At 50.8% G+C, this 12,380-nt stretch overlaps 1 protein-coding gene across 6 annotated transcripts in view; it reads left to right on the forward strand.

Moving 5' to 3' along the window:
* Nucleotides 1–12,380, forward strand: part of Ksr1 (kinase suppressor of ras 1) — a 135,889-nt gene that overhangs the window by 99,376 nt on the left and 24,133 nt on the right. For 4 of the 6 annotated variants that reach the window (XM_020174031.2, XM_020174033.2, XM_020174035.2 and 1 more), the window contains 6 exons: nucleotides 3,508–3,967; nucleotides 5,717–5,721; nucleotides 7,668–7,728; nucleotides 9,900–9,983; nucleotides 11,144–11,205; nucleotides 11,302–11,408. In XM_020174031.2, coding sequence (XP_020029620.1) covers nucleotides 3,508–3,967; nucleotides 5,717–5,721; nucleotides 7,668–7,728; nucleotides 9,900–9,983; nucleotides 11,144–11,205; nucleotides 11,302–11,408 — 779 coding nt within the window. Of the gene's footprint in view, nucleotides 1–3,507; nucleotides 3,968–5,716; nucleotides 5,879–7,667; nucleotides 7,729–9,899; nucleotides 9,984–11,143; nucleotides 11,206–11,301; nucleotides 11,409–12,380 lie in introns of those variants that run through there. The other 2 variants (XM_074046436.1, XM_074046437.1) reach the window with 1 other exon arrangement.

The raw sequence follows: 12,380 nt of genomic DNA on the forward strand, positions 1-12,380 counted from the left end.
TCATTGCACCCCAACAGGGCTTGGTGAGAGCAGCCCAGGCGCAGTAAAGATGGGCTGTGGAATCAGACCTCTGCGTGGCCACTTAGGACCCATGGGACCATGGCCAGTTACTTAACCTCACTGTGCCTCAGTTTTCTCATCTGTACAATGGAGGTAATAGCAGCCCCTCTCTCACAGGGTTGTTGTGGAGATGAAATGAGTTACAGTGATGTGCTTAGGTGCTCTTTTCAGTATTAGGCCTGTGGAGGGATGGAGAATGTTGACATCATTTCCATTGTGGGCGTCTAGTCTTATGAATGAAAGATGGTTGCCTATGCTGGCAAGTAGAGGATGGTCATTCCTCTTGATACGGTCCATCCTGCATCTGAAGTAGACCTTACTAATCAATGAGCTCTCCTACTGAGTGACCCCAGAGTCATTCTGAAGCAGCCACTGCCAACTGTCTTCACATCAAGTCTGATTCACCATCTCTGAGCTGACCCAAAGTGGGGTTGACTCAAATAAGAAATCTGAAGAATTTGAGGCTTCTTTTGGTGGCAGAATTGCCTGTAGATTCATTGAACTTATTCTTTTATCTACACAATGAGAAGAAGGCAACCAGTGCTTCTAATAGGCCAGTGTATAAGCTGCAGGGTTAGTTGTGGCTGCAGTTCTAAAAGAACAAGCAGCCTGGGAATGCAAGGGCCAACTTGTCTGCCCAGCTGAGTGGTGAACAGAACTTCTTCATGCATTGTAGTGGGAGGAAGGCTGCTCCTGGAGGGGATGGAATACACAAGGAAACCTTATGTGAGGCAAACTACCCCCATACACTGCTGTGTCAGTGAGGCTTGGCCACTTTTGACTCCTAAGAGCTCATTCCCTCCAGTGTCATTCCACCATATTGAAAATCCATAGCCTTGTGGGAGGGAGGAGAGCACAGTGCTGTGGTTTAGATTGAGGGGTTCAGTGTCTGTCCCACTACTCTTAGCTGCCTGTCTTGGGCAGGGGCTGTGGCATATCCGATGCAAGAGCCTCACCTGGTCTGGGGAGAAAAAAAATACTTGGGGAGCATGCAGGAGATGGGGCGTGTGCAGCAGATAGCAAAAGGGCCACAGGGGAAGCTCATCTTGGCTTGAGTCAGAGTCTCTCTTCCTGCCCTTCCCATTCATTGAGGAGGATGAGAGGAGAGACGTGACGTATCTCTCCTTCCTCTGATAGTCCCCGAGTCTTCTGCCTGCCCTCCGCCCTCCAGCATCTCCCTGTCTCCTACCTGTTAAACCTGAAGGCTTTAACAAGACACCCAAGGCCTTCCCAACTGAGCTGACCCCTCCATCTTCATCACTTGCCTCTCCGGCTTGTCCTGACCTCTTCAGGCTCACAGGACTCTGTAGTTTTTTTTTTTTTTTTCATTTTTCTTTTATTATTCATATGTGCATACAAGGCTTGGTTCATTTCTCCCCCCTGCCCCCACCCCCTCCCTTACCACCCACTCCACCCCCTCCCGCTCCCCCCTCTCAATACCCAGCAGAAACTATTTTGCCCTTATCTCTAATTTTGTTGTGGAGAGAGTATAAGCAATAATAGGAAGGAACAAGGGGTTTTGCTGGTTGAGATAAGGATAGCTATACAGGGCATTGACTCACATTGATTTCCTGTGCGTGGGTGTTACCTTCTAGGTTAATTCTTTTTGATCTAACCTTTTCTCTAGTTCCTGGTTCCCTTTTCCTATTGGCCTCAGTTGCTTTAAGGTATCTGCTTTAGTTTCTCTGCATTAAGGGCAACAAATGCTAGCTAGTTTTTTAGGTGTCTTACCTATCCTCACCCCTCCCTTGTGTGCTCTCGCTTTTATCATGTGCTCATAGTCCAATCCCCTTGTTGTGTTTGCCCTTGATCTAATGTCCACATATGAGGGAGAACATACGATTTTTGGTCTTTTGGGCCAGGCTAACCTCACTCAGAATGATGTTCTCCAATTCCATCCATTTACCAGCGAATGATAACATTTCGTTCTTCTTCATGGCTGCATAAAATTCCATTGTGTATAGATACCACATTTTCTTAATCCATTCGTCAGTGCTGGGGCATCTTGGCTGTTTCCATAACTTGGCTATTGTGAATAGTGCCGCAATAAACATGGATGTGCAGGTGCCTCTGGAGTAACAGTCTTTTGGGTATATCCCCAAGAGTGGTATTGCTGGATCAAATGGTAGATCGATGTCCAGCTTTTTAAGTAGCCTCCAAATTTTTTTCCAGAGTGGTTGTACTAGTCTACATTCCCACCAACAGTGTAAGAGGGTTCCTTTTTCCCCACGTCCTCGCCAACACCTGTTGTTGGTGGTGTTGCTGATGATGGCTATTCTAACAGGGGTGAGGTGGAATCTTAGTGTGGTTTTAATTTGCATTTCCTTTATTGCTAGGGGACTCTGTAGTTTCTGAAAGATACCGGTACTTTCTTGCCTGTGCACACACCGTCCCCTCTGCCTGGTCCACCTTCTTCACCCTCTTCTCAGCAGGCTCAGCCCTTAACCCCCTCCTGCTGGTGGATTCACCTCCCCTGCAGAGTTCCTGTGTGCTTCTCTGTCCCACGTCACAACATGTTTCTGCTGCATACCTGTCCCAGTTCTGGACTCTTCAAGCCCAGGGGATGTGTCTTTTTATGTCTTTACACCTAGCACCCAGCAGGGGCTTGAATGAATAGACCAACTGGCCACTGAGCCTCCAGGTTTCAATAGTGGGGAAGGTCATGGTGCGGTCACAACCAAAGGTCATTTCACTCTTCCTAGATTGGAGTAACTGGCCCTTTTCTTTTTGTCACAATCCCCAAGGCCACTGTCCCCTTTGCCAATGTTTGAATTTTCTTCCTCTTTTTTTTTGGCAGGACTGAGGTTTGAACTCAGGGCTGTGTGCTTGCAAAACTCTGGTTATCTTGGAGATGAGAGGGTCTCTTGAACTGTTTGCCCAGGCTGGCCTCAAACTTCAATCCTCCCAATCTCAGTCTCCAAGTAGCTAGGATTACAGGTGTGTGAACCACCCAGCCTTCTTTTCTTTTTTTTTTTTTTTTTTTTGAGCTAGGGTCTCACTATGTAGCCCAGTCTGGCCTTGAACTCCTGATCCTCCTGCCTCAGCCTTCTGAGAGCTGAGATTTTAGGCATGTGCTTTTATGCCTGGCTGATGTATGAATTTTCTTAAAGTGAAGTTTTCCTACCTCACACCCTAACTTCCCTTTCCTAACTTAGATCAGCTGAGGTCATCTGCTGTTAGGGTGGGCTTCCTGGCTTGCTGCCGGGAAGTGCGGTCCCCCTCTGGGCCTCTTTCCTCCTCTTCAGTGGAAATGGTAACATCGATATTGAGGGCCTCACATCACGTGGGTACCATGGAGGATGATGTAGGTATGCAAGAGGACTTGACAAGTCACATCCACTGAGGCAAGGTGCCACCTCAGACAGTGTTGAGACATTTCTGGGTAGTTGTGGCACCTGTGAGTCCCATCTAGCCCCAACCCTCTGTGACTCACTCCTTGGTCCACAGGAGGGGAGCACAAAGAGGACTCGGGCTGGAGTTCATTGGACGCTCGGCGGGAAAGTAGCTCGGGGCCTTCTGTGGACACTCTGTCCCCAGCCAGCCTGCCCTGGCTCCCAGGGAGCTCCCAGCTGGGCAGACTGGGCAGCAGCGCCCAGGGGCCCCGCTCCGTCTCTGTGTCAGCTCTGCCCGCCTCGGACTCCCTGGTCCCCGGCCTGAGCGAGGGCTTCTCGGACACCTGTATCCCCCTGCATGCTAGTGGCCGACTGACCCCCCGAGCCCTGCACAGCTTCATCACGCCCCCCACCACGCCCCAGCTGCGACGGCATGCCAAGTTGAAGCCACCACGGACACCCCCGCCACCCAGCCGCAAGGTCTTCCAGCTGCTGCCCAGCTTCCCCACGCTCACCCGGAGCAAGTCCCACGAGTCCCAGCTGGGGAACCGCATCGACGAGGTCTCCCCAATGAGGTGAGTTTGGGCTGTGGCTTTCTCCTCTTAAACGTACATAAAAGGACAAATCAACCCAGGTAGAAAGCAGATGATATCCCCATCTCTCGGTCTAATCCCCAGAGAGAGCAGTTTGGACTGAATCCATTAGATTTGTTTCTGTACATGCACGCACACGTGAAATGACACCATGTGTCAGTCAGGTAGACCGGGTTGGGCTGCAAACAGTCTCCAAATCTCCAGGCTTAAAACAACAAAGATTTGTTTCTCACCGGCTGGCCACTGTTAGGCAGAAAAGTGAATTTTAAATGCTCACCGGCAGTCATATATAGTTGTCGTCTGTGTCTCAAGTCCAGATGGGCCTTGAACTCAATATCCGACTGACTGCCTTCTGCTTGCTGGGTCTACAAAGCATGAACCGCCATGCCTGGCTCTTGTCCCCATTTCTTAATACAGTATAGCAACTCATTACATAGCATTTGTATTAACTAAGTTTAGTCATATGATACGAAATGCAAAAGCATTGTGACCCATGTGACCCAGGAAAACGTGTACCCCCATCAGTTGTACCCATTCTCCTGGCTCCCCTTCAGTAGCCAACCAGGTTGTCAGTTTTGTATATATGTATGTATAATAATTCAAACAAGCTAGTTTTTAAAATCTTGTTCATAGCATTCCATTGTATAGTTTAACTGGTCCCTATCAGGTGGACATTTAGATCATTGTGGGGTTTTGTTGTTATAAAGGTTACCCCTGCTGATGTACCTGTGTGGGCAGGATAGAAGGAAAGGAAGCAGTTTTCTTTGGGTGCCCCCTGGGGGTCAGAGCACCTGGCTTCCTGCGTTAACATGGGCACCTCTTTCCTAGAGAGTTCCTTGGACCTTGGTGTCCTTTTTATTTGTCTCACTTGCTCCGCTTTGTCTCCATGCAGACTGTCTCGGGTCCTCTCTGGGACCCTGAGCCGCTCTGATGGGTTCCATTGTGCCATACAGGTGGTCCTTCCACCACTCTTGTGATCTGGGCTTCCCCAGATGCAGCGGCAGCACACAGTGAGAACTACCATGTGTCCATGGGTTAGCCAGAGGGGGCTCCCTAAAACCAGTGCCTCAGTTCCCTGGAGAACAGAGCACCAGGCCTCAGAATCCTGGGATTCTGAGTCTATTTCCCCCAACACTACCACCACCAGAGACAGCTGGTGACATGGACGCTCAAGCCACTTTGCTCAGGGCAGATGGAATGTCCTTGTTCCTCCTGTGTCCCTTTATTCCTGGAGAGAGTGGCAGCCCCTGAGGAGGCCTTATTCAGAGTATCTCCCCACATGGCCGTTCTTGGGGTCCCCTTTAGGCTCTGTACAACTTTTCTTCTGACCTTCCTGCCTTAGCCACCACTCTCCAGCATGCCAACCCCTTTTTCTGACTGGTCCCTAGGCAGGGCTCTTCCTCTTATGGGTTGTGTGACCTAGAAAGACTTCAGTTTCCTGGCCTATGAACTGGAATAAAATCTACCTTGCTGGCAAGGCTTAAGTAAACTAATGTATTAGAGTGCATAGCACAGGGTCTTGTTTTGATGTCCTCACCTGGCCCTTTTCATCAAGGAAAAGTCCCCACAAAAGTTGCTAGGGTTCCCATAGCCACTCAGCTTAGGGCTGGGCCTCTGTCCCTTGTCCCAACCCCTGGCCTATCCACCCCTTCCCCTGCTGCCCCCAAGGGTAATGTTCTAGGAAACAGAGTGGTGATATAACCCCTCTCTCTCCTTTTTTGTCTCCTTCAGGTTTGGTAAGAGTGATTCATTTTCATCCCTTCTGCCACCAGAAGTCACGTTTGTGTTGCTGTCCCCATCGGGGGTGGACTTTTCTGAGCTCTCTTAGCCCACTTGGCTTCCATAATCCAGAAGCAATGCTGGTGACCACTTCAGGAGATAGCTCCAAGACAGGTGGCCTTAAAGTGACATGTGACCTTGGCCCAGCCTGTGGCTGCTCTTGGGGAACAGAGACTGGATGAGCCTGTCTCCACTTTGTCATCCCTACAGTGACTTCTGTGGCAGATGCTTGCTCTTGGAGCTGCCCTGGTAGAGCAGCGCTCCAGGAGGGAGGTGTCAGATGCCTAGTTTAGGTGGAGATGGGCCATCCTTAGGCCATGTCCCACGACCCCTTTCTCCAGGGGATGGGCATTCCTCTGAATCTGAGGGTGCACATCTCCCTGGAAGGGGAAGCAGCAGCCAGGCAACCCTGACCCCCCTTTCAACTCCTGCACCTCCAGGCTAGGGAGAGTCCCCTACACACGCTGTGCTGTGGGGTCACTTGTGACTCAAAGCAGTGGGAGAACACTGGGCCTTAGGAGTCTGCTGAATGGAAATGTGGAGATGCCTGGGTTTTTCTGAGTGACATATCAGTCTTAGCTTAGCTGGCTGGGAGCGGCGCCCCCCCCCCCTGCTGCCATGGCTATGGGCGGGGTCTTGGGAGGGAGAAGGGTTTAGCAGGCAGTGACTGTCTCCAGGGAATTGAAGCACCCCAGGGAGGCATGGGTCACGAAGGAAAGCCCCTGCACTACTCCTCTCCAGGGTCCTCACAGAGCCTACACCTAGGACAGCCCTTGCCCTGTCATCCTCCAGTTGCCATGATAATACAGGGACCACAACAGTGAACCTGTTGAGCCTTCAGCGCCAGTGTTCCCATCCAGGTCAGAGAGTGGGTCTACCTGGTCCACATGCTATGTTACTTCCCTGTTCTCTGCCAGTGGCCGAGGTTACAAATCAAGAGGTTTCGCTCTAAGCTACATGATTGAAATCTCCTTTTCCCAGTGTCTGTGTCTCTTTAGCTGTCAGCTCACCCCTTTTAGAGCCATGTGTTTTGGTGGCCCTGGCTGCTAACTAGGGCTGCCCCTGGAGGAAGTTGAGGGGCATCAACTCTGTTACGAATGTGCTGGAGAACTGTGGGTGATAGGACGTGAAGGCTGTGGGTGGATAACGGACTGCATCCAGCTGCTCATCCCTGCAGAGCCTGCCAAGCTGGAAACACTGGGGAGGTCTATTCTTAGAGCACCCCAGTCAGGAGGGGAGCCCCCAGAATGCCCTCCAGGGAGACAAGCAGAAGGGCACCTCAAAGCCTATGGCACACTTCCCAGCAGAGAAAGGGGGTGTCTGAGACATATCCAAAGGCTCAGGCTACTGTGCCCTGTGGGAGCTTTACCTCACCCTCACTCATGCTGCCAAGATTGGCAAGGGTGGTTGGTAGAGCTGTTGGCTGGAAGGTACTCATTGAACTATGTGGCTAACTAGTCCTGTGCCCTTCGCCAAGGTTAGCCTGTACCCGTTTAACAAGGAGTAGACAGAATTAAGCCCTCAAAGCTGTATGTCCATGAGAGAGGGTGAGAGATCAGGGTGTACAGTACTTCTCTCTCCTTTGTGTTCCTTCCACCTCCCAAGCCTACCATCCACTGAAGCAGAAATCCACGGGGCTTCTCTGAGCTATCTGCAGGGGCCAGGTGGCCATGTTTGCTAGAGAATAATTGTGGTGTGAGGGTGCCCATACCATTCGTCTGGTCTGGCTGGCCCATCCCCATTTGGTGCTGTTGGCTCTGGGAAACATTTCCCCGCTATGTGATGCACCATTGCATCTCATATAGCCTATGACCTTGGATCCAGAAGATCACAGGCACAAGCAGTCTGCTGTCTCAGGCAGAGCTTCCTCAGCTTGTCCAACCCGGTCTCTCTCTCTCTGCAGATCTCCCACACGGATCCCCGCAGATGGTACGAAGGGATATTGGGCTCTCGGTGACACACAGGTAGGTCCACATGGGGAGGGGGTACAGAGCTGGGCTGGGTGACAGGATCCCCCACTGAGTTGTGGCATCTGTCCTGCCTGCCCATCTCCTAAAGGGTAACACAGCCCTGCAACCACCTTGAGCCCTAGTTTTGTCATCAGCCACCATGTGGGCTTGCTGTTCCCTCACCTGTCCCTCCTAGGGTATCTTCCTCATTGTGCTGTCCAACCTTCCGAGCACACAGGCCCAGGTAAAACACAGCCACAATTGTGGGAAGGAGGAGCCAAGAGCTTCCTTCATATCCACCGTGACATCGCGTGCAGACCCTCAAACTGGACGTACGATCAGGGTCCTTGGTGGAGCTTACTGGAAATTCATATTCTCTGGCCCTACTCCTGAAGCTCTCAGCCTGACCAACAGCTTCCAGTGACGGAGGCTCTTACAGATAGAAGAGGTCTGGTGTGAGCCTGTGACGGGAACCGTTCAGAGGTCTTGCCTCCATGATCGTGAGGCTGGTGTGTGCTGGCAATGAAGGTTTGGTGGCATCTCATCACCACTGGATGGCAAGCAGGACAGTGCTTTGGGATGCCTGTCCTCTGGCTGTCCCTGTTCCAGGCTGTTATAAGTGCCATAGGGAACGCCAAGGGCATTGTGACTTGCCAGGGCTTGTTTCCCTAGGAAGTGTGAGCTGTGCTGAGGCTGGCCTGAAGTTCTCACCAGTGGGGGAGGGCCTGGGGCCCACGTACAGCTGAGTTAGACTGTCACCTTACCCTCTCGGAGCTGGTTTGCAAGAATCCTGGACCTGCCTATGTCTTGGGAGTAGTCACAGTGATCAAGTGTGCTAACATGTGGACTCAGACAATTAATATTCACTCTGCTGTTACTGTGCTATACTGTGCCTTTCTGTGGTACTGGGTATTGAACCCAGGGCCTCAAGTGCTCTACCCCTTGAGCCATACTCCAGTTCTTTTGCTTTTTAGTTTGCTTTTTCAGATAGGGCCTCATACTTTTGCTTGGCCTCAGACTGTGATCCTCCTACCTCCATTTCCTGAGTAGCTGGGATTGCAGATGAAAATCACCATGCTCCGCCCTGTACTCTGCTTTTAAAAACTGTACTCCTGGGCTGACAGAGTGGCTCAAGTGGTAGAGCGCTGCCTAGCAAGCATGAGGTCCTAAGTTCAAACCCCCTTATCACCACCCCCTAAAAAAAACTATAATAAAAAAAATGCTCCTCCAAAAGTGTGATCTGTCTGCTCTTAGGTCTTCCTACCCTGAGGATTTTCGGATTGAAAAATATATTCAAATGTTCAAGTTTCAAGAGGTGTAAAGAGATAGAAATCAAAGCTGCCCCCTCCTGCCGCTGGGTCGCCAGTTTCCCTGTAGACAGGTCTTGGCAATTTCTTATGTGTCTGTCTAGAGATTCTTTATATAAGCAAATCTGTATATATTTTTCTCTTTTGCACATATGTTCTTTTATTTCCTATTCACAATAGATTACATCTATTACACAGTTTCATGCTTTGCTTTTTTCTTTTTAAAGTTGCATAATTTAAATAGAGCAAAATACACATATGAATTTATATTTACATGTCATTGTGTATGCCATCCAGATGAAGCTAGAGGACACTGTGACACCCCAGGAAATTGTCCCTGGCCCTTCCAGTTGATGACGTCACCATCCAACAATTACTGTTCATGTTCACCATCATAGATTAGTTTTTCCGGTACTTGAACTTCATAAAACATGGAACCACATTCTACGGCACCCAATGATGTAATTTGGAGATCTTTGTGTGTGTGCACGAAAAGGACTTCCTTACTCCTTTTTTGGCCATGTAGTGTGACTTCATGGCTGGACTGTACTTCAGTCGATCACCTAGTGATGGACATATGGGTCATTTCTGGTCCTCCTTGCTGCAATGGCCCCTTATCCATACAACAAGGGACACACAGTGGAATGTCTGTTGGGGAAATTCCTAGGACTAGAATCACTGGGTTAGAGGGCTAGAATCATTGATGATTTGATTGCTGTTGCCAGGTTTGGTGTCATTGACCACACCGACATCAGGATATTGACAATGATGACTTCCTGTGGGGAAGAAGTGGCCCCTGGGGCACAGCTCTTGGGAGTTTGGGATGGACCCCCTTCTGTGGCCAAGCCTGTGTCTCCATGCATGTGTCCACCCCTGCAGGTTCTCCACCAAGTCCTGGCTGTCACAGGTCTGCCACGTGTGCCAGAAGAGCATGATGTTTGGAGTGAAGTGCAAGCACTGCAGGTGATGGGTGGGGGATGGGAGGGAGCACACGTGAAGTTTAGCACAGTGCTGGCACATTATTCTTGGCTTTAGGTCAAGTCAGAGTTCAGTGAAGTTCCCATTGGGCCCACAAAGGTAATCAGGCCTTGCGGGGGAAGAAGTGAGGTGCTCCTGGAAAAGGGAATATTTGAGGTGGACTTTAAAGGATGAATAGAAGTTTACTAGGTATACCAAAGGTAGTCGGGGAGAGTGAGGACTGTTCTGGGAACTGTAAGGGGGTCTGAAGTTTTTAGCCTCACACTTGGCACACAAGTGGTGGGAAACAGTAAAAACAGAGATGTCTTTGGGGGAGAGTGAACCTCAGTTCCCAGCCACATTGCCCTTGCATGATTTGAGGCAAGGTGCTTGCCCTTTCTGGGCTTCATTTGTTACCATCGATACATCTGGAAAGCTGATTCCATAGGGATTGCTCTGAGAATCTGCACTAGTGTGTGGAACAGCACCTGGGTTCCAGTCAGACCCGAGCTAGTGGGTCTTGTGCAGGTCAGCTGGACAGGTTATGTCCTGATGACTCTCTGGGCTTCCGAAGACATGCAGTGTTCTCTCTCCAGTCCAGGCCTCCTGTGATTCCTGGCCATTTGGCTGTAAACTGGGGACTCCCCCCACCTCCCATCCATCCAGGTGTGGCAAACACGGGTGACTCCTGAATCTCACTTGGTCCCGCAGTTGCAGTAGGAGCTTGTAGGGTCCCAGCCCATTCCATTGACAGGAACACTGAGACCTGGTGCAAAAGGCAGGGCCCACAGGAGCGAACTCAAACTTTTCCTGAATTCAGGGGCCACCCTCAGGCTCCTTGGGATCCTTTGCTGGTGCAGACGTTCTCCTTCTAACTCTTTTGTAAGTTTAGGTTTGACTGGAGCTTTCCAAAGGTGAAGGAGGTTCCGTTTCTTTAGAAAGGGAATGTAAATGTGTGACTAGTAGGTCTAATGCAGCCTGCTGTGAGGGAGGGTTAGGGAATGGTAGTACACGGGCAAGTGCAGCAGATGGTGGCTGCTACTGCTGAGAGTGCAGGGTGTTGTGCTTTGTAGAGATATTTGTGGAAACTGAGACAGTCACAGAACTGTCCTGGGCAGGGGGGTGCTGGTGGGGCCCCCAAGCCTTGACTTTGCCTCCTTTACCAGGTTGAAGTGTCACAACAAGTGTACAAAAGAAGCCCCCGCCTGTAGAATATCCTTCCTTCCACGTGAGTGTCCTCTCCCCTCCAGCACCTCCTGGGATCCTGGTGCCTCTTTCTTAGTCTGATCTGTTCCTGCTGACAAGTTCCCCCCTTTCCAAACAGTAACAAGGCTTCGGAGGACAGAATCTGTCCCCTCAGACATCAACAACCCGGTGGACAGAGCAGCTGAACCCCATTTTGGAACCCTCCCCAAGGCACTGACAAAGAAGGTAAGGCAGGCAGTGCCCCCTGGTCTGCACTTCTGTTGGGGAGAACTGCTTCCCCATCCCCCCCATCCCAGGATTCCTTCCTGCAGAGAACCCCTCATGTGGAGGTGGAGGCTCGATAGGGATATAAGACATGGTACTTGACAAGATCTGTGGCTGGGTGGCCTTGGGGATCCTGCCTTAACTATGAGTAGGTGCCACATTTCTGTCTGAACTGAGGTTTTATACCAGGATCCCCACACCCTTCTCATTCTGTGAGCCAGGATTTCCTGAGTGCTTTCTGTGTGCTGGGAACTTCCCCAGTGGTGTGTCATTTGACCTTTACCTGATACTATCAGTTCCCCCACTACCAATGGGGAGACTGAGCCTGGGAGCCAGCTCTTTGCAGGCGCCTTGCTGCATCTTCATGTGATGACAGGGACCAACATGTTCCCTCTGGCCTCTTATATAAGGGTGCTAATCCCATTCTTGAGGGCCCCACCCTCACGATCCACGCATGTCCCAAAGGCTCCACTTCCTAATACCAGCTCTGGAGGAGGTGGGGTCAGGATTTCAGCAAACTTTAGGGGACACAGACCCTCAGCCCTGGGTATGAATCTTGAACTCCCTGTCTTGATTCTATGACCTTGAGTGAGTTACTTGACCTCTCTGGGCCTCAGCTCCATGTTTTGTCAAGTGGAGATGATAATGCTCTATTCACACGGTGTTGTCAGTGATGAAAATGTTCACGAGGTACCCCGCCATCATCTCCTCCCTGTTTTCCTCAGGGACACAGCATCCTCACAACCAGCACCGTGGTTACCACCCCTGCCCTTCCCCCCGCCAGCCACACCTGGGGTGCCCGGCCTCACTCTGTCCATTCGCACCTGCAGACCCATGTGTTTGCTCCTGCTCTCCACCCACCTGGACACTGCTCAGCTCTCCTGGGGGTTCTTCCAGGCTTCCCAGCTCTTCCTGCCTAGCACTCAGGCCACT

Source organism: Castor canadensis, chromosome 11 (genome assembly GCF_047511655.1).
Source record: "Castor canadensis chromosome 11, mCasCan1.hap1v2, whole genome shotgun sequence".
Taxonomy (NCBI): domain Eukaryota; kingdom Metazoa; phylum Chordata; class Mammalia; order Rodentia; family Castoridae; genus Castor; species Castor canadensis.